We start from the raw sequence: 26,775 nt of genomic DNA, 5'->3' as shown, positions 1-26,775 counted from the left end.
AATTTTCTGTATCTAGGTACAGCATAATGTGTGAACAACCCTAAAATTTAGCTGCTCTAGACAGATTGGAGACAAATCCTTCTACAAGTCAAGCTGTGTTTGGGGGACCTGAGTGCCAATGTTGTCTAATGGAGCAGAGCTTCTGGCCCTTACATAAGAACAGCCCCACTGGATCAGGCCATAGGCCCATCTAGTCCAGCTTCCTGTATCTCACAGCGGCCCACCAAATGCCCCAGGGAGCACACCAGATAACAAGAGACCTCATCCTGGTGCCCTCCCCTACATCTGGCATTCTGACTTAACCCATTCCTAAAATCAGGAGGTTGCGCATACACATCATGGCTTGTACCCCATAATGGATTTTTCCTCCAGAAACTCGTCCAATCCCCTTTTAAAGGCGTCTAGGCTAGACGCCAGCACCACATCCTGTGGCAAGGAGTTCCACAGACCGACCACGCACTGAGCATTTTCTTTTGTCTGTCCTAACTCTCCCAACACTCAATTTTAGTGGATGTCCCCTGGTTCTTCAGCAACACAGCAGTTTTTAAAGCACAAAGAAAGTTTCTAGTCCTCCTAGTTATCAAGATATACTGAAAGTGTGTTCCTTGCCCCTCCCCCAACTGACAGAAGCAGTATAAATTATGCAACTTCCGTGAAATCTTGCACACGTTTGCCTTCAAGCCCTGCTGCGTGGGATTAAACAGAGACATCTGGCTGGCTGCTGTAGGAAGCAGAAAGCTGGACTAGGTGGACCTTTCAGTCTGGTCCAGCAGGGCTCTTCAGATCATCTTACATTTGCTGAATTTGCATAATGAATCAGGCTACAACATGGTGGTTTCTTTGTTGCAGAACTTGCACTACTTTGCTGAAGAGGTTGGTCAGTTTTTAGGGCATCGCATCCACATGGCCTTTGCACTTGGGCTTGTTGGTTTCTCCCATGAGTAGGAGCAGGTTTGTCCCTTGCCGTGTGAGCCTGCTCAGACTGTCTGACCAGAGAGTTGCTTTCCTGTCAATTAATTAGACTTTGGCACGGATCCAAATATTAGTCTAATGGGATTTCCAAGCATGAGGTATAACATAATTGTATAAGAAGCAATGGTAATGTGTTTTCACAAACAGTAAGGATTTTATCAGGATTCCTGCCTGACAACAAGCATATGGCTTGGACGCAGCACGAGTGAGCTTGGATAGCAGAGCCCTATTAAAAACTGCATTGCTTGGAATTGTGGGGGCTGCAAGGAGTACAAAGAGACAGCTTCCTGCAGGTGCTGAAACATCACTCAATGTGTGTAAACTAACACTCTTCTTAATGATAACCATCTGTTTATGGGGAGGGAAAAGGCATTTCTGGAGTTTTACAGTGTTGCAAAGGTTTTGGCTTTGTTTTGGTTTGTACAGTACAAAAATTTATTACATTATAAACAAGAACATACCCAGCCTTCCTCCAACTCACTGTTCCTTTTTTATGAATTCGGAGCCTTTTATTCAGTGACCAGTTATAGACACTTAATAAATTGTGTGTGTGTGTAAATTTTTTTATTATATATACCACTGCTGCCCTGCCATGACTCAGGCTGCGATCCTATACACACTTACCTGGGAGTAAGCCCCACTGAGTATAATGTGACTTACTTCTGAGTAGACTTGCATAGGATTGGACTGTTACAATGAATATGAATGAATGAAGGTCAGCCAGGAATGCAGGTCACACCCACCTTCTGGAAGAGGGGTCAAGACCAGACTGAAGGGTGTATACTTTTGGGGCCTTGCACTGCCAGAACTAGTTATTTATGGCTATTACAAATGGCAATATGCTGTTTTGCACATCATTGGCCTGCCAACAACCCCCAGCATCAGTGAGTCAGTGTGGCGGCAGCAGGAGAGAGGTGGGGCACAGAACAGGGCAGGCAGGGCAGAGAGCAGGGTGGGGCAGGAACGTATCAAGGCAGAAGAGGGGCAGTTTTGGCGGCAGCTGTCCTATTCCCCTTCCTGGCCTTGATCTGCCTTCCTGATCAGATTCTTTGCATCTGTCTTCACTGCAGAAGACCTCGGGCAGATACCGCTGCCCGAACGGTCCCGCCTGACCAAGGAGTTAAGTCAGATAGAGATTAAAAGAGAAGATGTTTCAGACCTCATTGATAAATTAAAGATCAATAAGTCACCGGGCCCTGATGGCATCCACCCAAGAGTTATTAAGGAATTGAAGAATGAAGTTGCAAACCTCTTGACTAAGGTATGCAACTTGTCCCTCAAAACGGCCACGGTGCCAGAAGATTGGAGGATAGCAAATGTCACGCCTATTTTTAAAAAGGGAAAGAGGGGGGACCCGGGAAACTATAGGCCGGTCAGCCTAACATACATACTGGGTAAGATGGTGGAATGCCTCATCAAAGATAGGATCTCAAAACACATAGACGAACAGGCCTTGCTGTGGGAGAGTCAGCATGGCTTCTGTAAGGGTAAGTCTTGCCTCACGAACCTTATAGAATTCTTTGAAAAGGTCAACAGGCATGTGGATGCGGGAGAACCTGTGGACATTATATATCTGGACTTTCAGAAGGCGTTTGACACGGTCCCTCACTAAAGGCTACTGAAAAAACTCCACAGTCAGGGAATTAGAGGACAGGTCCTCTCGTGGATTGAGAACTGGTTGGAGGCCAGGAAACAGAGAGTGGGTGTCAATGGGCAATTTTCACAATGGAGAGAGGTGAAAAGCGGTGTGCCCCAAGGATCTGTCCTGGGACCGGTGCTTTTCAACCTCTTCATAAATGACCTGGAGACAGGGTTGAGCAGTGAAGTGGCTAAGTTTGCAGACGACACCAAACTTTTCCGAGTGGTGAAGACCAGAAGTGATTGTGAGGAGCTCCAGAAGGATCTCTCCAGACTGGCAGAATGGGCAGCAAAATGGCAGATGCGCTTCAATGTCAGTAAGTGTAAAGTCATGCACATTGGGGCAAAAAATCAAAACTTCACATATAGGCTAATGGGTTCTGAGCTGTCTGTGACAGATCAGGAGAGAGATCTTGGGGTGATGGTGGACAGGTCGATGAAAGTGTCGACCCAATGTGCGGCGGCAGTGAAGAAGGCCAATTCTATGCTTGGGATCATTAGGAAGGGTATTGAGAACAAAACAGCTAGTATTATAATGCCGTTGTACAAATCGATGGTAAGGCCACACCTGGAGTATTGTGTCCAGTTCTGGTCGCTGCATCTCAAAAAAGACGTAGTGGAAATGGAAAAGGTGCAAAAGAGAGCGACTAAGATGATTACGGGGCTGGGGCACCTTCCTTATGAGGAAAGGCTACGGCGTTTGGGCCTCTTCAGCCTAGAAAAGAGACGCCTGAGGGGGGACATGATTGAGACATACAAAATTATGCAGGGGATGGACAGAGTGGATAGGGAGATGCTCTTTACACTCTCACATAACACCAGAACCAGGGGACATCCACTAAAATTGAGTGTTGGGCGGGTTAGGACAGACAAAAGAAAATATTTCTTTACTCAGCTTGTGGTCGGTCTGTGGAACTCCTTGCCACAGGATGTGGTGATGGCGTCTAACCTAGACGCCTTTAAAAGGGGATTGGACAAGTTTCTGGAGGAAAAATCCATTATGGGGTACAAGCCATGATGTGTATGCGCAACCTCCTGATTTTAGAAATGGGTTATGTCAGAATGCCAGATGCAAGGGAGGGCACCAGGATGAGGTCTCTTGTTATCTGGTGTGCTCCCTGGGGCATTTGGTGGGCCTCTGTGAGATACAGGAAGCTGGACTAGATGGGCCTATGGCCTGATCCAGTGGGGCTGTTCTTATGTTCTTATGTTCCTGGGTCCTTTTGGGTTTGCAGAGGTAAAATCGCTGGCCCAGATCTGAATTAGACCCAATGGGGCAGTGAGTGCTTACCTCTGGGCAAAGAAACAAATGCTTCCTTACCCAAAGGAGACCTGCAGGACTACCCTTGCCCCGCAGGATGCAATGCACACTCTGGTGGTGTGTGCTGGGGGGGAGGGGATTTGGGTAGGATTGGGCTGCCCAACAGATTAAAAAAAAAAGGCATTTAAATCCCTTAAATAAAATAATAAGAGAGGAGGACAGGAGGCAGGTTTGAATTTGAGAAAGGGACAGTTCATGTTTGGAGAGCAGCCTGGAGGCTGCAAAGTGCAATGTGGCTTTCAGGGGAATTATGCTGCATTATGACTAATTTTGTCTGTCCAAGTGCCTTCTGCCTGCTCTACCTGTGTATTCGGAAATAGGCAGATAAAAGTCTCCTATGTTATGACCTCATTTGGAATGTGACCCTGTAAGAGCCAAACTAGACATGACTTTAATGATGTGATTGGTCCTGATATGCTTTCCCCCCTATAAGTAGCATGTTAGGGTAGAGAAGATCTGGAATTTGGATCATGGAAGGAGAGCTTTTTGGCTCTAGTAGAAAGATTTTTCCAGGGTAAGTGGCATGGGAAAATTGCCCTGATCCACCTCATGACCATTGAGAGGTTAAGTTTAAAGCCCCCTTATCTCCTGCCATGGCCCTGATCCAGATTAGGTCATCTGTACACACTAGCTATAGGGGGAAAAGACAGGCACACCAGGACCAGCTATGATGTGGTTAGAGCTGTGCCTCAGTTGATCCTGGACGTTTCCCTAGAATTTCCCTCTCAGTCATAGAAATAGTTGGAATGAAACAGTATACAAGTCTGTATGCAACTCCTGCACTATGTTTTGAAGGGTAGATTCTTTCTGACTCAGCATTTTTCACCCAAAGTGTAGTCAGCTTCAGGAAGGTGTACAGAAAAGCAGAATTGCTTTGGAGACAGACTGCAGTCTAACAGAAATACTACCCCTCCAGTTTATTTAACTTTTCTGCCTATTGGTGTTACTTTCATAACTGCAGTTTGAAAGGAAGGTGTTTCTTTATTACAAAGGTGAAAGGGAAAGCAGAAAACCTCCAAAATAATAATCCAAGCCAATAAAATTTATACCATAAGGCAACAAAATGGGTTGCATTTAAAAAAGTCTTTATGTTTCATTATTCTCTATAATGAGCAATTATTAAGAGTGCCAGAGTGATTTGTAAAACACTGATATTGTTGTTAAATGGTCTCCTCCCCTTTTAGAATTGGCTAGTTCAGTGGTTCCCAAACTTTGGGACCCACTGATAGGTTACGACCTGATTTTGGTGGTTCCCAAAGGGTGATGGAAAGATCTGATAACTAATTGCCTCAGACCCTGAGGCTGTTTGAAAATCAGATACTGTAGCTGCTAATTGCTCTGCAAAGAGTTCAGCTCCTGCAGTTTGCAAGCATGTGCAAACACTGGGAGATAAATATCTGAGGCTCTGGTTATAAGAAATAAATAAATATTATTTATTTTTAGATATCATTTTTTAAAAATCTGGTAAACCTAGGTGGGTCCCGATAGAGTGTCATTTAAAAAAGTGGGTCCCAGTGCTAAAAAAATTTGGGAACCACTGGGCTAGTCTTACTTTTTAAGTAAACCACATGTTTCTGACTTTTGTTAAACTTTTCAAATTTCTTCTCTTTCACTCTTTTGTAGAACAAGCAGGATCCCTGTTTCCATCACAGAGCACTTGTGCATGTGGAACAGTTGAGTTCTGTGCCCTGTGTGTGCAGTTTCACATGGGATGAATCTCATGTGATTAGGTGATATCTTTGTGCAGTCTGGTCCACACTAAGAGTTCTCCCATTGGAAGCACTGGAGAGGAAGCTGCCTTTGTAAACTTACCTGTAGCTGGCTTAGTCTCCAGGTGCTGACCTACCCAAGGGCTAGCAAGCAAATGGGACCTCACTTTCAAGATGGCCACATCTGCCCCTGACAACTAAATAGAAGCATATTTTTGTATTGCTGTTATGAGGCAGCAGCAGAGCTAGTGAACCTGAGACCATCTGGATGTAAAGCACATTCACTAGTTCTGAGCTACATCCTGTCCCGTAACTCCCCCAATGCACAATTTGGTCACAAAAGTTTCTCTCAGGCCTCGTTGTACTTAGCAAGTAAAGGAATCTTTATTTCATTAGACCTTTGAGGACGAAGAGCAGGGGGTGTGGAAAGAACATTAATGCCACCTTCTTCGCTGGATTTTGGTTTCTTTTGTATATTAATGTATTTATGATGAAATAGTTTAGGTTTTATTACTGTTCAATAGCACTTTACCTTGGAGGGCCTGTGTGGGTGGAAGGAGATAGGGAACAAACAAAATATCTAAGAAAACAAACTTCTTCCAGACTTCTAGTTCGTTGCTAAAATGGCATAGAAGTTTCCTTGCAGCTGCCCTCTTATGCTTGCAAAGTCTGTTTTTGTAGTAGGCCTAGTGGAGCAAATTCTCGTCTCGTCTCATCTCATCTCATCTCAATGTTATGAATGTTCCGCCTGCAGTTCGTGTGGTCCTTCTGAGATGTAATCCCCCTGTTGCTAGTAACAGAAACAGGATGTCCTCAGTTAAAGTTTAAATGCCATTTCTTGTGTGAGGATCTGAGAGGACTGTATTGGCGCATAGCCTGCTGATGTTTTTGGCAGAAGCATGCCACGGAACTGGGCTTAAAAGAACCCTTGTCTTTTGTAAATCTCCATAACTGCATTGTTCCAGCTTCTTTACTTTGATCCTTAGGAATGTTTATGCATTTACCACTGTGCAGCGTTATTTCTTACTAGACGGTCCCAGCGGGGCCACCATCCAGGTTCGGCATCAGTGGGGAGCTGTCAGGGGCCTAGAGCTCACAGCTGTTTGCTGATATCAGCCCTGTGCCCATAACCTCATGTGGTGATGGCGGAACAACTCTCTTGGATCCATCTCAGGTAGGTGGGGGCCTATAGAGGGCAGCTTGCTAAAGGCCTTTGAAAACCAGCCAGCCCTAGGTAGTTTTGAAGGGCCATCCCTGGGTCCCAGTTTCAATTTCTGGCAACTCAGGTAGCCAAGCCTGGGGTAGACTGCTACCTGTGCCCATGGAGCTCAGCTGCCAGCCAGGGCAGAGACTACTGGGCTACAAGGGCCAATGGTCCAACTCAGGGGTGTCCAAACTTTTTGGCAGGAGGACCACATCATCTCTCTGACAGTGTCGGGGGCTGGGAAAAAAGTTAATTAACATTTCAAATTTGAATAAATTTACATAAATGAATACATTTGAGATGGAACATATATGAATGAATGAAGGTCTTGCAATAGCTCATGGCCTATAAAGGCCTTGTGCAAAGCAAGGCCGGCCTTTTCTTTTCTGCCACTGCTGCATCACGGATGTGAAACAGCAAGCAGTGGAGGGAGCCCTCATCCCACAGCTCACGCGAGAGGTCGAACAGTTGGCCGTCACGCTAAGAGCAGTTGTGTTGGGCCGGGGTGGGCTCCAGCAAGTCTCTGGAGGGCTGTAGTTTGTTAGAGACTGGGGGCTCTCAGTGGGCTGGATTGGGAATCCTCAAGGGCTGCAAGTGGCCCCAGGGCCGGGGCTTGGGCACCCCTGGTCCAGCTAAATATAGGGCAGGTCATCTGCTCAGTTGCATCTGGAGTACTGCAGAAGACAGAAATAATTTTGAACTATATGTCTCTGGAGCAGGAATCTTCAAGCAAAGCATTGATGTTGTAATGAGACTAAGAAACATAAGCAAGTAAACGGGGGGGGGGGGAAATGACAACACTGCAATCACTCTTGGGCCTCTAGGATTCTCTTGGGTCTTAGGATTCTGCTCTATAATTATTTGTAAAACTCCCCCTGGTTTGTGGAATGTAGTTATATTTCATGGAAAGTAAAGGAAGCCTTTTGTCAAAGAATTGTTTCTCTTCTAAAATCCTTTTGTTTTGTGTTTTTTCATAGGGCTGGGAAACCACTTGTAGCTTGGGAACCACTTTGCCTCTTTTAAGTAGAACAACGGTCTGGGGCGCTAGAGCCTCCAGAATTCCTGAAACCAAGCAGATGTAATCTAATCAGCAATTTGGGTGGGAAACATGCAAAGGCCCATGTAGAAGCAGGGTATATGCGTAATGAAATTGTTCACTAATTAATTGACCAGTGCATTGCAATAAGGATTATGATCTTTGTATGATTTTGGGTATGTTTCCTATAATGCTGACAATGGACTTGAAGTGCAGATTGTGGAAATGTGCTCAGGCACATTATGGAGTAATCATGTGATAGGGCCACGGTGCATCACTGTCCCTGTTGATTAATGGAGATTGATATGTTTTTACGATGCAGTTGCAGCAAGACTACCGTGCGTTGGTGGTTAATTGAATGTGAGCCCATAAGGGGACTGCACATGTTGTGAAAGAGTCAGGATTACTTCACCATTCCCTCCTGTTGGCCAACATTTTTGCTCCCTTTAAGGGTTTGGTAAATTAAACGCCTCAGGTCTAATTTGCAAAATGCTTTCTGTTACATGCAAGCAGTTTTGCCTGTCATTAATAAAACATTCAAATGGAGAACCGTGCAAATCCATGGATTATTGCTGCAAGTTGTTTGTTAGTTTTTTCTTCACGGTAGAAACACAGCATGCACATAGCCAGGCATATTGTTGTTGTTCAGTTGTTAAGTTGTGTCCTGAACCCATGGACCACAGCATGCCAGGCCCCCCTGTCTATCACTAACTTTTGGAGTTTGTCCAAATTCATGTTCATTGTCTCCATGACACTATCTAACCAAGCCAAACATAGGTTGGCACTATTTGAATGTAGGGGAACAAAATGGATAATATGTGAGCCAGTCTTTGCATACATACACACAGGCCTTGGTATCCATTTCAGCTGCAGAAAGTCATTAAGATGTGCAATTTCAGACTCTGTGATTGACAGGCATGATGAAACCTTGGCATTTGGCGTTTGTTACACTGGCATCAGTGTTGCCAGGACAGGGTCGTTAGGGTGGTGTTGCCAGGATGGGTGACATCCATGTGATGTCAGTGTGGTATCCAAATAGAATTGGGCATTTGGTCAGCAGAGGAAATGCCTTCTTCAGACTTCAGCTCTTCCACCTCCATCAATTGACATCAAGGGACGAGAATGTCAGGATTTGGGTCTGACCATGCACAGCCCAGCCCGATGACCTTCTGTACTTCCCTAAATAAAACCTTTTCCAAAAATGCCCTTGTTTCTATTTGGGCCATGTGGACGTTGTCCCAAGTTATAATGGAAATCAAAAGCCTTTATACAAAGAAGAACCTCTGTGCATGATTAAAGTAAAATGAATGCTTGCTCCATAGTTTAGCAGTGATTAACATAATGATACTAGAAATACCATAGCAGCAAAATTTCATTTGATGTGTTGCTTGATCACATCTGCACTTTGCTTCTCTAGAAAAGTTGTGCAGCTGCCTGCAATCCAATCCCTACTGAGCTCTGGTAAAATGTATTTTAGACATGCTGCGCTTCAAAAAACATCTACATAATTTGAAAATTGGCCTTTAGATCATTTCCGAATGTAATGTGCTACATTGCAGTTTTTCCTTGCAGCCCATCATGGTGTAAATGAACGATGCAAAAATGTCATACAGAAATATCCCTTGGGATCGATTCTTCCATTTTTAGTTACCTTTGATAGCACAAGGCAGAATTTCTCAACATGAAAGGTCTATGGGCGAGTTTACTCAGACAGGGCTACTTCATCTAGCATTTTTCTTCTGTTTTGGCTTTATAAATAATGGGGATTGGCATCCTTCAGTCTCGGAAGACTATGGTGTCACGCTCTGAATGGTGGTTCTGCAACAGAGTGTCCTCTCCAGTGCGCGAAGCCTGGGTAAAGTAGGTATGGAGGATAGGCTGTTACCCATGCAGCAAATCCCCCCTCTCAACATTGCTGAAATGGTCCAATGGAAAGGCAGAGGCCAATACGGTTAGTTCCAGCGGCGTCGCAGGAGTTGCCAGAATGTGACTGTGTTCAGCCATGAACTGCCTCAGGGACTCCGGCTCCGGATTTTGCCTCGAGGTTGACTCCTGAAGCCTTTTCCATAACTGGATGTCGCCACAAGGCAGTGGAGGTTTGGGATCAGAGTTTTCCTTCTCTCAGATGAGCTGCCTTCCCAGGCTGACGAGTCCCATCTACCCAGTGGCTGTTTAGTCACCTCTTACGACAAGTACAGCCAAACTGAGGGCCTATTCTTATCCCCAGCCCCCAGGGGTTCTTTATAAATAACAATCCTGTAAAAATAATGAACTTGGCTGTATTGTTCCTTGTGTTATGCTCAGGCCTGGACATTTATTAATGTGAGAACTGCAAACAGAAATAGCAACAAATAGGGAGAAGTGGTCTGATACAGGAGGCTTGTGTAATATCTGTTAAATTGGGAATTGTGCATGGGAGGGGCACCTGAGAAGGTTACCTGCCTCAGTTATGGAGTGAAGACCACTAGACCAGAGAACCACCAGATAAAGGGGGAAGAATCTGGTGTACCCCTTGAGGTACTAGGAGATGGTGTTCCAGACCTGCTCAGGTTCTTAGCAGTTGTGCTGAAATAGCTTTACCTTGTGCCAGGCTTCATGGTAACTTTTTCTGCTCTCTGTAATAAGAATATCTGAGTACATTGAACAGTGTTGGGAGGGCAGAACAGGGGTGAGGAATAAATGGTAATGGGGGCAGTGAGTTGGTGGATACGGTCTCAGGAGGGGGATGGGATCAATGTTGGGACCCCAGTCTCATTTATTCATTCATGCATTCATTTGTTGGGGTTGTGGCACAGAAAAGGTTGAAGACCGCTAGACTGTTCTAGATGGACCAGTAACCTGACAGTGTAAAACAGCTTCATGAATTCATATGCTTGACAAGGAGGAGTGATCTGCCTTGCATTTGTTGTAAAGCGCCATTTGTGGAGCTGGCATTATAAAAATAATAAATTGACAAGGAAAAAAGGAGTTAAATATTATTTGCTTCCACCTGAAAGAGTGTTGGGCCTGCTTCTTTAAGAATTACCACTCCTTGCAAGAGGCTACAAGGTCATATGGTGGAGATGGACACAAGATTTTTGGGGAAATCTTCCCATAGTGGTGCCATGGAATTTAATGTTTGGCTCCCCTGGGTGATGTGTGCACAAATTTTAAAACACAATGTTCCCTGTTTAGAAAGGCATGTGATGGAAGCCTTTTATTTGCAAGCCTGTCAGAAGAAAAGATCAGGAAGCAAGATAAAGATTCAGTCATTGGAACTGCCTTGTGATTTTTCTGAATAGGTGGAAATGCTAAGTCAACAGATCAGAACTTTTAAAGGCTTCTCCTTAAGAGCTGTTGGATGTGGCTTTTCCTGAGACCTCCTACATGCAAATGAAGAGTTTTCCTGCTTCAAACTGTGACTAGTGGCCTAAATGGTGATAGGGAGATGTTGACTCCAGGTGCAAGCTCATTTCTATTATTACAAGGACTAAAGAAGCAGACACAGTAGAGGCACTGGTCAGTTTGCCATAACAACATCAGGTCGGCCTTCGAAAGTTAGCCTCCAGAAAGAACAATTCAGTCAGTCAAGAAAGAAACTAACAACTTCCCTCCTAGCAATTTGCAGCTCTCTGTGTGCCAAGTACAGATGGCTTGAGGAGACAGTCACCTCCTATTCACTTGCAGCTGGGTAGAACTCATGTACATTCTAATTGACTCCCCATCTTGTGATGGTGTGCTGCACTAATTTCCTGTTAATTAGCATCCACAGTGAATGGGCAAGGCTACCAGAAACTTTGGCTCGAATCCTATTGAGGCTTTGCACTGTGGGAACTTTACAAGGCACTCTAAGGCACTTTACCATGGCATGAAAGCCAGATTGCTGCCATGCTGCCAGGCCAATGCTGCAAATGGCGAGAGGTGCAGTGCACATGGCAACAGTCCCAGAAAGCTCCACAGGTGCCTGTAAGTTGGCAGCAGGAGCAGGCCGTGGGCAGGGAGGGGGAGTAATAGGATGTTTTAAGGGAGGAACTGGAGATGTGTCAGGTGGATCCGACAGCAGTTTCGTATGCCAGATCTTATCTCCCATGTTTCTGCCTACCGCACCCTCTGGCTCTCTTCAGGTTTGTGCAAGCTATATAGCTGGTGTAGGTTTGGGCAATTTGACTAATAGGATAGCATATTTCCTAAAAACAAAGGAAAACCACAGGCGTGTATTTGCATGAGAGTGTTTGGTTAGCAGCTTGGTTCTTACTTGGTTGAACTACTGCACATAGGACATTGCCATTGAAGGCCTATACCTTGGCCTGCCTTAACTGGTCCTGACTTCCAGGGAATCCCAGAGTTCCCCAGTGCAGTCTTTGAAAAATCACGGTTTAAAATTAGTGGTCGGAATTCCAAACTGTGAGTAAGCTTCACTCCCTGGAAAGCAAGAGCACTTGAGATGGCATGGTTACTGCTATGGCAGAGTCTGTAAAAAGGGTGCGTTCGCTTATCACTGCAAGAAAAAAGCAGAGGTGCATTTTCATTAAGTGGTGGCACTAAGCCCATTTTTACAGCCAAGAATTACAAACTGTGGCCCATGAGAAATTCTTAGGCGCTTAATGGGGTAGGCTCTCTGTTTATTTTCAGAACAGGAAGAAATCTAGGTGCTTTAGAAAGTAGAATGGCTGCAATGTGTCCAATAAACTTTATGTGTTGTGAAATCTGGAAGGCCTTTTCCCTAAGGCTCATGCCTTTTAAATAGCAATATTGTGTTTCCTAACAGCCATCTAAATTAGCTTTGTGCCCAATTGTGATTTTTTAAATAGAAATCTGGAGCCAGGCAAAAAATTCAGCAAACCAATTAGCGCTGTCACATTTCATGCATCTCTTGTATTCTTCAACATAGTAATAATAATCATCGAATAGTCATTTCTTTCCAGCAACACTGAGCTTGCTGAACCAAGGATGCGATTCACTGGAAGGCAGCTTCCTGTGTTTGTTTCTTATGCTGAGAGTCATATGCTCTGCAGAGAAGGCCAAGGGATTAAATGGTACCTCTGTTTTGGCCCCCACTGCAATTCATACAAAGAGGCAGTTTGCCATCCTTGCTTTCCACTTCACCTTGATTTGACCTCCTGATCATTTGGGATACAGTTGCTCTTCTTGCTGGCATAGTAGTCCTGTTTGTACTGTTGAGTGGTGGTGTCACTAGGGGGTATGGGAAGGGTGTTGCGCATGGGGTGTGTGACACCACTAGTGACCAAAATTTTTTAAATCTTTGTATTTTCAAATTATGCCATCATGTTACATATCTTTCAATGCATAATTTCATGCAGAATGCAATGCAACAAGCTGCATTTAAATATCTCTATTCTGTCAAAAGTTATAGCCAAAAAACCAGTGGGGTGGGGCAATGGTGCATCACCACACCCGCCTCCCAGGGCATTGTCTCACACACAGTCCATCATGGGGGTGATGCACTGGCCTCCTGCACCAGGTGACACAAACCCTAGTGCCACCACTGCTGTTGAGTCCTGAGTCCTGAGTCCTGTCCATCATAGTCGTATCTGTGATGGACAGATACGATCCATGTTTCTATCCCTTTATGTTTTCATGCTACAGCAAGGAGTCCTACTTTGCCTGGGGTCCTGTTTGGTAGTTTCCTTCAAATAATAGTTAATCCATTCCAACAAGCTGGTTGGCTTCTCAAATATTTTCTTTTCTTTTCCTCTTCTTTTTCTTCTTCAGGTACCAGACATGATGGAGACAGATAAATCTCCAGATCCTGCTGGGGCAGGAGAATCCAAAGAAAACTGCCAAAGTCCAACTTTAGGTGGTGGCATCTTGAAGTATAGGAGTCGTTCCCAAGGTACTGTTGGCCTCATCCAATGAGTAAATCAGTGACTCTGAAGTTCTCCGAAGGGCCTGGTCCACTGGCATAGCCCCTTTTCTGTCTGGGACTAGATTTTTAAAAAAATCAAAGGAGCTTTCTAAAGAGAGGGTAGCCAGTTCAGTGAAGCTTTACCCCAATGCACAAACATCCCACCTCTAGTAACAGCTGCAGACTAGTCTGTACCAAAGGGAAGTAAACAAGGGCTACATTCCGAGACAAAATATCAGCTATATCTTGAAGGAGCTTCCGCATTCATAGTTGTGCTCTGATCTTGCAAGGAAACACAAACCAGAGCCTAAAAGAGGCCAAAGAGCTGTTTCAATGAAATTGCCTCTTATATTCTGTGGAACTGGAAAATATAAAACTGTAGGATCTTCTTCATATAAAGTTGTCTCATCATGAAGATTTTGTCTAGAGCCCTTTCTCCAGTTTCTCCTACCTTCAGAAATAAGGCGGGTTGTGACCAGGGACAAGGTCTCTTTGGTGGCACGTCAGCCATGGAAGTCCATCCCCAGAGACATTCACTTGATACCAGGTGAACTTCGTTCTGTTTGTAAGATGCTCTCGCTGCTCTATGGAATTGTCCTGCTCTGAACTGTCCTACTCTGTGCTTTGTTGCTTATTTTGCATTTGGTTTTTAATCTACTTTTGCTGTTTTACACTTGTTTAGTTTGTTTTATGGTGTTTTAATTTGGAATCTGCCTTGGCAAATCTTTCTGTAAGACTTGAAAGGCAGGATAAAAATGGGATCTGTTCAGTAGGACAGGGGATTCAATGGAACCACTGTTTTTGCCCCTGCCATAATTCATATAAAGAGGCTGACAAACATACAATACAGTTTCAGTGCTGTTTGGCTATAAAGAAAGAAAAAGAGCACAATTTCTCTGTGTACAGTGAGGGTTCAGGCATGGGGAATGAAGACAGAGTTCCCTTTACTGGGGCCCAACTCTGTCCAACTCAGACTCATTCTCTAGTGGGGAAAAAAAAATATAAAGGCTAAACAGTGGATTATGCTTGAGGAGGTTCTTGTACAGATCTTGTGAGCTTTTCTGGAGCCAATTGGAAGCAGAGCAGAATAAACCACATTTTGAAGAGTGAGCTGCTGGCCCAGGCCTTTTTCTAGAATAGAGTGTGCTTGGGCAGCATTTAAACTAGGACTCATCATTTGAGTGGTAGAGAGATTTGGGCTTCCCTATGTGACATGCTAACTCAAGGACTAACAGTCCTAGAGTTTCTTGTGCGTAGGTAGGTGGGACGGGCAGTGCCCCATAGTGGACATTAATCCAAGCAACAGTGGGAGGTCACTGCTGCTGTTAGAATTAACAGAACCAGAGTACCTGTGAGTAAACACCCAGTTGCCCCTCCACACACTATACTGACATGTCTGGTGGCCATAAATGCAAATCAGGCATACAGAAATGCGAGGAGGTTAAGCAAAGGAAACGAAAAGAAGCCAAAGGAAGCAATTTAATCCTCCAGTTTTTCAAAACAGGCGAGGCCTTTCTGCAGCCTGCTTCAGGCAGTGCACCAAGCAGGGGCAAAAACATGATGCAAATGGTTTCAGTATATAGCCCGTATCTGTGGCAAATGATAATGAACCAAAACTGCAGGTTGCATCATGCAACTCCAGTCTCAGTCTTTCAAAAGATTGACAGGTAATTGACAGGTAGCACCACCATATTCAGAAGGAGGTTTACAAAAAGCAAGACAGAGCAGTGCTATGATGTCTCATGTTTTTTTTGGAGATCGGGACCCATGGCTAAAATAATACATGCGTCGTCATATGTCCCTGGATCTGGTATTTATGGTTTCAGTTATCCGCAGTTCTCCACAGCCCCTGTGGCCCTCCACTCCATTACCTTTCGTTTTTCTTCATTAATAAACAGTGGTGATTTTTGCTTTTACAGAGGCTCCAAGAGGAAAGCGACAAGCAGGCACGCAGCCTGCTTGCAAAGAGGACATAATCAGAATGTTAACAGGAAGCTGGAACTGTCCTGCTTCCTGTTAACATTTGCTTTGTCTCCTCCCAACTAGAATGCAGGCTGCTTGCCTATTGCATTCCTCTTGCAGCATCTGTAAAAGGAAGAAAGATGACTGCTTGTTAAGGAAGAAAACGGAAGGTAATAGGCACATGAGGTGCAGGTGTAGGGGACCATGAAGCATTGCACCTATAGGTTCCCCAGTATCTTTTACCTTCTGTTTCTTCATATCTGCGAGGAGTGCGGGAAGGAGCTGGAAAGGATCCGCCATGGATATGGGTGGATGCCTGTAGTTGATTGTACCTTTCATGGATTATGAGATTGCACATATGGAATGGAATTGTGATATGTGCGTGGGAAGAGATCCATGTTACAAATTTGTAGTGCCTCTCCTCTCAAATGTTGCTTTGGCCCTGCATAGAACTGTGTTTAAGGACTGGCAAGTTCTTGGTCATCACTACTGTGCTATCAGTTCAGCTTTAGTTCAATCTTGTTTAGTTACAGTGAAACACGCCACTGTCAAACCTTGAGGATTAAGCCCCAGATAATGTTTTGGGGATGATGACTTGCATCAATTGCTTCTGTAAATGATTGCTACGCATTTTAATGCGGTGCATGCATTTGCCTATAGAATAGATCATAGTTTGTTTATACGGTTTAAGAAATGTGTCCATCAGTCATTTCTGAATGTGCATGCAAAATGTTAAAAGAATGCACCTGATTCTATCACAGCTGACAGATGTTAAAAGATGTTCTGATATATATGTAGTAAATAGCGTCTCTGGCTATCCCTCAGGGGCAGCAACTCGCTTAGAATCTGTGGGAGAAGATGACGAGTTGACAGTGGAAAATGGAGATGTGAATTATGAAATTGCAATTAAATATTCCCGAGGAGGCAGAAAACATTCTCTTCCCCAGCATCTGGACACCGGAACAAGACAGGTGTGAGAGAACACAGTTTATTGTGTTTCCGTGGGCATCAAGCCCCAATTTTAGCCCCATCACATTAACTGTTGTAGGCCTTGCATGCATATAGATAGATGGGTAGACAGGAAAGTTAGAAAGATTAGATATCTTGAATTGCCATGGCAGCAATTGCATGTGCTCCTTCTGTGTGCTGGCATCTTTGCCATTAGCCACTATCTGAGCCTAACCTGAATCTCTACTGTGTCACCAGCTGTCAGGGACCAGGATCTGTCAGGGACCAGATCAGGTTCAATGAGTTGAGTGAATACATGGAGGGAGATGAAATCAAGCCTACTGGTGCTACACCAGACCTGAAGTCAACTGACGGTGAGAATTGGCTCACTACGTGCACAACTCTGTACGCACAGGGGTGTACCCATGGCTGGGAATCCCAGTGTTTTCAACTGAGAGTACAGACCCGAAACACATTCGACTGAATGCATGTAAAGCTGAGATTCTATCCCTCTTTCCCTTCCCCGAAACGCCCCCTAGGTCTCCTCAGACTTACACCTGCAAAGTAGCTGGTGTAGGTCAAGGAGACTATTGTTGGTCAGGCAGCCTATGAGAAGGTAAGGAAAAATTTCACTTACCTCTCCTGGGCCATCTGGTAACCCCCTCCCCCCCAATAGCCTATGGCGCACACACTCTGGCAGCTGCACTGGTGGGGGGTAGGATCGGGTCCTGAGGCACATAATTGAATGTGCCTCTTAAGAACTGTGTCCTACTTAGTTTAGGACCAACAGTCTGTTTATGCCCTTCTCCCTTTCCAGAACATACGCATCCCTGTATGCCTTGCTTGTGAACATCTAGAGACACCTGCCTAGCTGCTTTGGAGACATAATGGGATTTTTGTTTGCTCCTTTGAGGCCACTCTTAGGCTGGATGTTCACATTATAGGTGACACAAGGATGCTGCTTAGATTACAGTATTCCTGTGCGGAGTTTTCCCCTTTGGAATATTTAGGAATGCTGACTATATAACGGCATTGTTTTGTGTGTTACTTCACTCCCTTTCTACATCGTTGGCTGCCCCCGGTGGTGAGAGGACTGGAAATCGTGCAGAACAATGTCACACAATGGAGTAAATGTGCCTACCCATGGTGGACACAAAGGGGGAATTTGGCATGGGGATGCTGTTTTCTGTTTTATGCTCATGTTGTCCCTAACATGTGGTTCTGCCACTATGTTCTCAGCAACACCAGAAAGTGTTTTTGACGTAGTGCTGTTGGAAAAAGTGGTGGCCTGTGAAGCTGAGCCAAATGTTTTATTTAGTTTATTTATGTTCATAAATGTGAAGGGTTTGTGTCAAAAATAATGCCAAAATCTAAACTTTTTCTCTTCTTTTGTTCACATCTTGAGCAGAAAACTCTGCTTTTGTGAAACTGCAGCAAAGTCCCAAAGGTTGTTTATTTTTTCTTTTCTGCCCAGGGAACTGAACAGTTCTCGAGTTAGCTCATCCTTCAAAAACAGTTGAAGGCATCAAAAGCTGAAGAATGTTAGAAGAACTAGACAGAGAACACTAACCAAAAATGGAGGGAACTTTTAGGAAAACAAAACAGTTAAAGCTGTTTTGGTTCATTTCTAATTATTACTGTTATTTTATTTTCTTAGGAGTACCCTATTGTTAAGAAATCAACACGCTCACTGAGTGCAGCTCAAGTAGAATACCCCTGGAGACTCACCCAGCCTTCTATTATTTCCAACATTGTCCTGATGAAGGGGCAGGGCAAGGTAAGGGTATTTTACCTGAATATCTGTTGCCAGTTTGTGCAACGGTAAGGGAATAAGTAAACTGCAACAAATGCAAAATATCTAGCTTTAAAAAAAAAAAAATTATGGTATTCACAGCAGTTCCAACATACCTAATGCCAGTTCTGAGATGCTATCATTGCCATTAGTTCTGTTAATACTATAGCAGAACTAGGGGACAGCCACCAAAATTGAGCATTAGGAGAGTTAGAACAGACAAAATAAAATATTTCTTTACCCAGCATGTGGTTAGTCTGTGGAACTCCTTGCTACAGGATGTGGTGATGGCATCTGGCCTTAGTGCCTTTAAAAGGGGATTGGACAAATTTCTGGAGGAAATGTCCCTCACAGGTTACAAGCCATGATGGGTATGTGCAACTTCCTAGGCTGAATAGGCATCCTCAGAATGCCAGGTGCAACAGAGGGCATCAGGATACAGTTCTCTTGTTGTCTTGTGTGCACCCTGAGGCATCTGGCAGCCCACTGTGAGATACAGGAAGCTTGACTAGATGGACCTTTGGCCTGATCCAGCAGGGCTCTTCTTATGTTAGCCGTATAGTCTTGTATTTCTTAATGGCATTGTTTGATTGAGCCTGGTGCGATAGCTCAGAGGGTTCAGTAACTCACAGGACAAAGCAGCTTACAGACCAGCTTATGTGAGGGAAGAGAGGGTTGCCAGTTTAACAAGGATTAAAATTTCATGAGGCAGGTTGAGGACTGGGAAGAGATCCCAGGAAATAGGGAAGCTAAGGGTCATATGCTGTGGGCTTGAAGCCCTATTAGTGGTCTGAATGTCCTGTAAAAATATATGCTGTATTCCACATAGGCCACATGTGGATATGCTCTTACATGTACCTTTGGGTATTCTGAATGCCGATTCAAACATTGGTAAATAATTTCACAGCCACAGTTTCAGCTCAGTAGTTTCAAATTTCATCTTGGATACTTGATCTAATGGACAATCTATAGGGAATAAGTGGTAATATAGTTAAGACCTATTCATGCTTCTCATTCCCATCCTCTCTACATTGCTCTGCAGGGTCTCGGATTCAGCATTGTGGGAGGGCAGGATTCTGCTCGGGGACGCATGGGCATTTTTGTGAAGACAATTTTCCCAAGTGGAGCTGCAGCTGCTGATGGCAGACTTAAAGAAGGTATGGGAGCAAAGAGGACAGATTTCTGCCAGCTCCACTCTTTCCCAGTGTGAGTGCAGGGAAGGGCCAAGGCAATGGTCCATGTTGTAACTATTCCACATCTTCCCAGGACCAAGCATAGGAGGGAGAAGGAAGAAGCCATGACAAAGCTGTGCAGTGAGCTGCTATTGGAGGCCTTCTCTCTGCTTACCTGTTCTTGGCTGGCAGCTTGCTATGTGTCCAGGGAATACAGCTTTCATTAGCTCTGGTAATACTATTAGACAACAGCACACACAGGGGGCCCTGTTCAAGACTGGGACCATAACAAGGAAAGTGGGTAGACTTTAAGCCCATTCTGGTTCCAGTGTGGTTTGCTTCACCTTGCATGTTCTTTTTGCATGAGGAAAGATCAGCCTGCTGGTGTCAATAACTTGATTAAAATTTTCAGGGACCAGCATGATGTGGGGATGACCATCTCACACAGGGCAGCTCCATTACAAGTAGGAGAAACATATGTGTAGAGCAGTTTAGAGCAGTGGTTCCCAAACTATGGGTCAGGACCCACTGGCAGATTGCGACCTGGTTTTTGGTGGGTTGTCAAAGTGTGATGGAAAGGTCAGATAACTAACTGTCTCAAGCCCTGAAGCTATTCAAAAATCAGATACTGTAGCTGCTAATTACCCTGTAAAGAGCTCAGCTCCTGCAGTTTGCAAGACAGCTGCTAACTACCCTGCAAGGAGCTGAGCTCCTGCAGTTTGGAAGCATGTGTAAATATAGGGAGAAAAATGTTTGAGGGTCTTTTTCTGGTTATTATTACTTATAAATAAATAAATAAATATTTCTTTCTAGATCTTTTTCTTAAGTCTGGTAAACCTAGTGGGTCTCAATATAGTGTCATTTTAAAAAGTGGGTCCTGGTGCTAAAAAGTTTGGAAACCACTGGTGTAGAGCATTAAAGGTGAAATCTACTTATTTTTATTTTCTGGGAAGTCATGGGTTTGGTGCTAGTGGAATGCCAAACCAAGGTGGCTTTTATGTTTCTTCCTCTCCCTTGCATGCTTTATTTTAATGATGGCTTTCCCAAAAGTTCTCTGTAAGAAAGGTATGTGGAAGAAGGGGTGAAATCCGTCTCGTGCCTTACCTTATTTTACCACCATTTGCTAGCTGCAGCAGGGGCAGAACTCCTCCCATTGCCCAGGAGTAGTAGTGTAGCTATGGAGGGGATGTGCAGTGTGGAATGTATTGCGGACGCCTCAATGGCCCCACCCACTCGCCATTGGAGCCATTCTGGGCAGCAATCACAACACGCAGCACATTACTGCCACTGCCTAGAATGGCTCCCACAGCAAGTGGAAGGGGCTGCTTACACAGCACATTGAGGCATCTGCAATACTTACCACACAGCTCCCCCATAGCTATGCTTCTGCGCAGGGGTTAGCAGCCACCATTTGCCCCCTAAATCATCTGACAGTGCGTGGAAAGATAAGTTTAAGACCAGTCAGAAAACCAACTCGCCATCAGAGATCTCCCTATTGAGGAACACCTGAAAACTCCTTCCAGGTGACCCCTGGGCTCCCAGGGGTTAGAAAACCACAGAGTTAGATTGAAGTGCTCAGTGTTTTCCATTTTATATCTTCGAGTAGGCTAAAGATCACAGCTGTGGAATATTTTACATTATGCTAATTCATTGTTGTATGAACTAGAAAAGGAATGGGAACATGAAATGAAAACAAACAGAAAGCAGTAAGAGGGTTTTTTTAACAATATACAGTAATAAACCAGAAACCTGAGGAAGCCCCCAGGCTTGCTCATGTTTCTAAGAACAGCTCTTTATCTGGTGTCTAAATGCTGATGTAGATTTTGCTTTTGGTTACCAGGGGATGAACTCTTAGAAGTCAACGGAGAATCCTTACAGGGGCTGACCCACCAGGAGGCCATTCAAACATTTAAGGTAACGGAATTATGAGACAGACTGATGTTTTTGTGGAAATTCAGGACAGATTTCTCAGATAGCACAGCCACAACAGAACTAAAAACAAAGTCAGTGTTTAAATTGATGTTCACTAGAGTGGCACTGTATGGCATGTTTCAAACCTGATCACTTTGTGAAAATAAAACAAGTTGCCATGCACCGCACAACTTTTTTAATATGTGAAAAATTTGCCATAATGGTTACTTTGAACGCTGGTGTAAACTAAGTGCCACATGAATCCTTTTGCGGATAGGTTTTCATTCTCAGCATCAACTTCTTGTGTGAAATGGCTCTGCATGGATGCCAGCAAGACTGATGCTCAGTGGCATACCTAGAGGGGGTGCAAAGCGCTGAGTTTTGCAGGGAGCCTCAGCACAGCATGCAAGCGGCCCCTCTCCTTTGGAGCCATTCCGGGTGGTTGGAGCAAAACAGAGGTATCCATTTTGCTCCCACCACCCAGAATGTCTGCGAAGGGGAGGGGGGAGGGGCCTCTTGTATACTGTGCTGAGGCTCCCTGCAAAAATTATGGTTTTGCACCCCCTCTAGCTATACCACCGCTGATGCATTAAAAAGGTGCTTGCCTCTTACACAGAGTCGTCACTGTGGGGGGCAGTGCACTAAGTTTTGCAGAGAGCCTCCCTGCAGTGCGCAAGCGTCTCCTCCCTCTCCCCTTGGGAGCCATTCGCCTCCCCCCCCCGCGCATGGCTCCAAAGGGGAGGAGAGGAGCTGCTTGCACATTGCAGGAAGGCTCTCTGCAAAACTTAGTGCACTGCCCCCCCCCCAGCAATGCCTCTGCTCTTACAGGTGTTTTTTTTTTTTTTTTTACAAGCTCAAAAGATACAATCTTTTTCAGCAGTTTGAAATGATACAGTCTGCTACTGCAGAATTCCACCATTTCATTCTCACCTCACTCTCCGGCTGAGTAGACCAGGCCTGACACATGTGCTATATCGGAAAGCTCCACAGGAACAAGACCATAGCTATTAGCCACATGTTCATTCCATGATGTTAACCCCCCCCCCCAAAATTTGATAGCAGAAATATACTCAATAGCAGCACCTGGAAAAATGTTCATAGGAGCAGTAATGGTTTCCGGTAGCTGTGTTAATGTTTGATGGGATCAATGATCAATTTTGGTACAGAAGTGTCACATTTCTCCACTGTTTTTCCATGACTACTTTTGGTTTTACAGTACTTAGGTGGTGAAATGGAAAGCCTAGCAGCTTTTCGATGACTGCCTTTCACGTGGCCGACTCTCAGTTCACCACATGGCAGTGTAATTGCATGAGCAAGGAGCTAGAACTTTAGAAGTTTTGCGCGCTGTGTGCAGTCTTCAGGGTGGCAAATAGTGCAACTTCCCCCCCCCCCCCCACAGCAACAGAGTCATGTTCCCTGGGGCTCTGCACATTTGATGCTTGTCTACAGAGGGAAGTGCTGAACATGGAGAGAGTTTCTGCATGCATTGTGGAACACTGTTGGTTAACAGCTCAACATCATATCGAGGAACCCTCCTTGTATTTCGTGCTGCCTTTTCAGAAAACTGCAAACTACATAGAAACTCGGGGAGTGTGGCCAGTGAGCTCACTGATATAGGGGACATGGCAGACTGGTCCACTTTCATTGCCCTCCTTATTCATTGGCAGCTTAGGGCATGCATAATATGTGGGGAGGATTCCTGTTTCCATGTTGCAGCTGGTGCTATTATTATTAATATTTCTGTACTGCTTTTCAGTAGACAGTAGTTCACAAAGTGGTTTACATAGCACAATAAATCAATTAGTGGTTCCCTGTCCCCAAGGGGCTCACAGTGTAAAAAGAGGTACTAGAAATTCTCTCTTATATTTGTGTTATTCAGATGTATGTTTACCTATTTTATCAGGAGACAATAATGGTGAAAATAAGACATTGTGTCCTTGCTTCGTTAGCAACTCAAGAAAGGTGTGGTGACCCTCACAGTACGAACCAGGCTTCGTAGCCCGAGCCTCACCCCTTGTCCAACTCCCACGTTACTGAGCCGATCCAGCTCCCCGAGCTCCGGTGCCAGCGGAGGAACTCCTTTGCCTGCCTCTGAGGATGGAGATGTCTCTTCAAGTCGCAAGGGGCCGGGACCGAAGGACCGGGTTGTCATGGAGGTGACTCTCAATAAAGGTTTGAGGACACCAGTCAACTATTTATCTGGCTAAAATAACCATTTCTCAAATCAGAGAAACCTTGTAGGCAAGATTTCAGGGGGGAAAAGCAGGAACAGCAGAGTAGACAAGTTTATGCTGTAGATTAGAATATGTGGGAGCGTTGCCAGTAACATAAATTGGTTTTGAAGCCATCTTAACAGCTTCATGGAAGGCACCCTGCAAATTTTTTTTCTGTCAACTGGCAGGGAATCTCTAACAGAATTGTGTGTGTGTACCCAAGTCACCCAATGAGCTTTGTGACTGAATGGGGATTTCAAGTTTAATCCCTGCTCACAATGACTTCTAGCTGCCAGTTCCACATATCATGCGGAGAAGAGCCATACCTCAGTGGTCAAGCGCATGCTTGACATGCAGAATGTTCCAGTTCCATCCGCACCATTCCCAGTCAAAAGAGTCAGGTGGCAGGTGAATATGAACCTTTACATACCTGCTCCTGGAACAGCTTGACTGTCATCCCCCCCTGCAGTAGCTGTGCCAGAGCATCTCCTCTGTGTAAGGGAGCCAAGAGCAGGGGATACAGTGAAGATACCATCGCAACCCGGTCTCTTGCATCATTTCAAGAGTTGTTCCTCCTGTTGCCCCCTTCCCCATGTTCAGCAAATGGCCCAGTTTCTTTATGTTATCATTACGTTGGTTTGAATAGAATCATATTTTATGTGAGCCACTTTGAGGGTGCCAGTTTCAAAAAGAGATATGAGTCAAACAAACAAGTCATGAGAATGAAAATCTTTTCAATCTGATTTAAATAGGGAGTGTATGTTTGTTTAAACCTAATAATTTTTTCTGAAGAATGTTCATGGTAAACACATAGCACTTAGAGGGCCTATTCTATGATTTAATATTTGGGAGTGGGAACTTTTCATATGTAGACACGTAGGAAGTTGGCAGGAAAGGGCTTCGTAAGGGGATTTCTCCCATTTAGATTTGCTCTGGAGCAGTTGTGCACCTGTGGGGAAAAAAAGAAGCGAACAGAAAGTCAGTAGTTGAAAAGAACCTCAGTGAATTTTTTATACTCCCCACTGGTTTCTCAGACCTATTTTTAAGAGAAAATCTGGTGCAAGAATCCTTAGAGCAGTCTTGATCCAACAAAAAGGGATATCTTAAAGCAAAGTTTTGCTAAAAATGACCTGAGAATACTTTGCTGAATTCTGAAACAACAATTTGGTTGAACAACTTATTGAAGGAGCCAAATGTTGGCCTAACCATGTCTGTTCAAACGCACACCACTGGTTAGGAAATGTTTCTTCAGGTTGAGATCCCGTAACTCTGGAGAATATGTGTGAATTCAGCAACCAAGTGGGAAGAACCAAGTGTGTGGCATTCTCTCATCAGATTGTCACCCCGCCAGGAGGGGGAAGGTCCTGAAAAAAGATACATATGATGGAGATCTCATGATTAAGTTACCATTAATTGCTTAATTCACAAACTGTTCCTAGTGTGATGGGATCACAAGTGGTATTGGGGAGCCACCAGGTCGGGCACTGGCTGAGGGCTGTGTCCATCAGAGGACCCCCTTGGCTGGGCTAACCCCTGAACTCTCAGCACCAGTGGCAGTGGGAGTGCCAACTGCACCATTGGGCGATGTCATGGTGAGCCCAGTGTAGGAATTTGCTCCAGGGCCTGGCTCCAGCACCACATGAGATGGCATTGATTGTGCAGAAGGAATCACATGCTGCTTTCTGTGTGCAAAAGAGGCCAAAGTTTCTTTACAAAACTGTCAAAGGACAAATATTTCCAGTGTTTGCATCTCTCTTGTCAGACCTAGCTCTTGTTGAGGATAGGGTAAGGGGAGGCAAAGCCAACAAGGAGCAACACAGCAGAGTCTCCTAGTTCAAGCTAGTGAGGAAGATAGCTCAGATGCTCTTATAGGAGTTAGGAAATATCACATGACCCACTCTAGCCTATTAATGTGAAGGGTCTCCCTGTAGTTGCCTCCCTTGACCAGAGGAGGGAAGTGGTATACTGGCTGAATCCCAGTCTGATACCCTTTCAGAACCCACTCTAGACTTGAGTCCAACAAATTGAATTTGCCTTTCTGATCAACCAGTTTTATGGTTGGCCTACAAATAAGGATGCTTAACAATTCTTGTAACCCCTGTGATTATTGTCTTGTAGAATCTGTTGAAGTGTTCCCATTCTTTGCTCTTTATTTTACCACAGAACCAGGTGTTGGGCTGGGCATTGGTGCTTGTTGTCTCACGTTGGAAAATAGCCTTCCAGGCATATATATTCACAGCCTGGCCCCAGGATCTGTGGCCAAGATGGATGGAAGGTTAAGGTTAGTCCTGAACGAAACAGCAAAAATTATGCTGATGTCAGTTTTTTTTCCAATGTAATGTGTATATCTGTTTGGGAAATGTGTCCTGGAATTTCTGTGTAGTGTAATTCATCTTTTACAGTGGAACATAGTCTGGAGGTATGCAAAAATGATTGATCAAGATCTACCAGCGAGTGAAGAGCCTGCAGCAGCTTAGCATGGGAACATCTGTCCAAATAATTGGTGCATCGGTACACAGAATCAGGACCATCTAATGAACTGATTTTCAGTTGCGATGCAGCTATGGATTCTCTGCTCTAAAAATCCAATTCCCATTCTTCAGTTACCTAAATTTTATGCAAAAGAAAAACAGCATTCTGTGACTTGTATAAAGTAATACAGTTGTGCGTATATTTGCACATTTTGCGTAATTGATTCTGTTTTTGCTCCTCGTAGGGACTGAAATTTCTGTGCTATGATTGCCCAGATTCCATCCCCAGGAAAGATGAATTCTGCAGCCTGCATACATTTTGCAAAGTTGGCTACTTTGTAGAATGTATTCCACATTGCCCAAGAAACTTAGTAATGGGCAATTTTCTCGTCTATCTTCAATTCTTAATAAGCCCATTTAAAATGAATTCAAATTGTTTTAAATTTGGGGTTCCATTAACAATCAAGGCTTTATTGCATTCCCAATGATGTCATCAAGAGCCCATGTCATGGGGACATGTCATGTCATGTCTCTATCCCTAACGCCATCCACGAATCAGCATTCTTTTCCTTTTCAAAATG

The 26,775-nt window shown here is 44.5% G+C and overlaps 1 protein-coding gene across 1 annotated transcript in view; it reads left to right on the top strand.

Annotated features, from left to right (window-relative positions):
- Window positions 1–26,775, top strand: part of PDZD2 (PDZ domain containing 2) — a 188,905-nt gene that overhangs the window by 132,371 nt on the left and 29,759 nt on the right. Inside the window, exons 6-12 of the mRNA XM_066616956.1 lie at window positions 13,593–13,713; window positions 16,513–16,658; window positions 18,293–18,412; window positions 19,470–19,584; window positions 21,440–21,513; window positions 23,460–23,682; window positions 25,887–26,004. Coding sequence (XP_066473053.1) covers window positions 13,593–13,713; window positions 16,513–16,658; window positions 18,293–18,412; window positions 19,470–19,584; window positions 21,440–21,513; window positions 23,460–23,682; window positions 25,887–26,004 — 917 coding nt within the window. The remainder of the gene's footprint in view (window positions 1–13,592; window positions 13,714–16,512; window positions 16,659–18,292; window positions 18,413–19,469; window positions 19,585–21,439; window positions 21,514–23,459; window positions 23,683–25,886; window positions 26,005–26,775) is intronic.

The sequence above is a fragment of the Tiliqua scincoides genome, chromosome 2, assembly GCF_035046505.1.
Source record: "Tiliqua scincoides isolate rTilSci1 chromosome 2, rTilSci1.hap2, whole genome shotgun sequence".
NCBI lineage: Eukaryota > Metazoa > Chordata > Lepidosauria > Squamata > Scincidae > Tiliqua > Tiliqua scincoides.
Note: the sequence above shows the minus strand (reverse complement) of the source record. Positions and strands in the feature narration are given on the sequence as shown.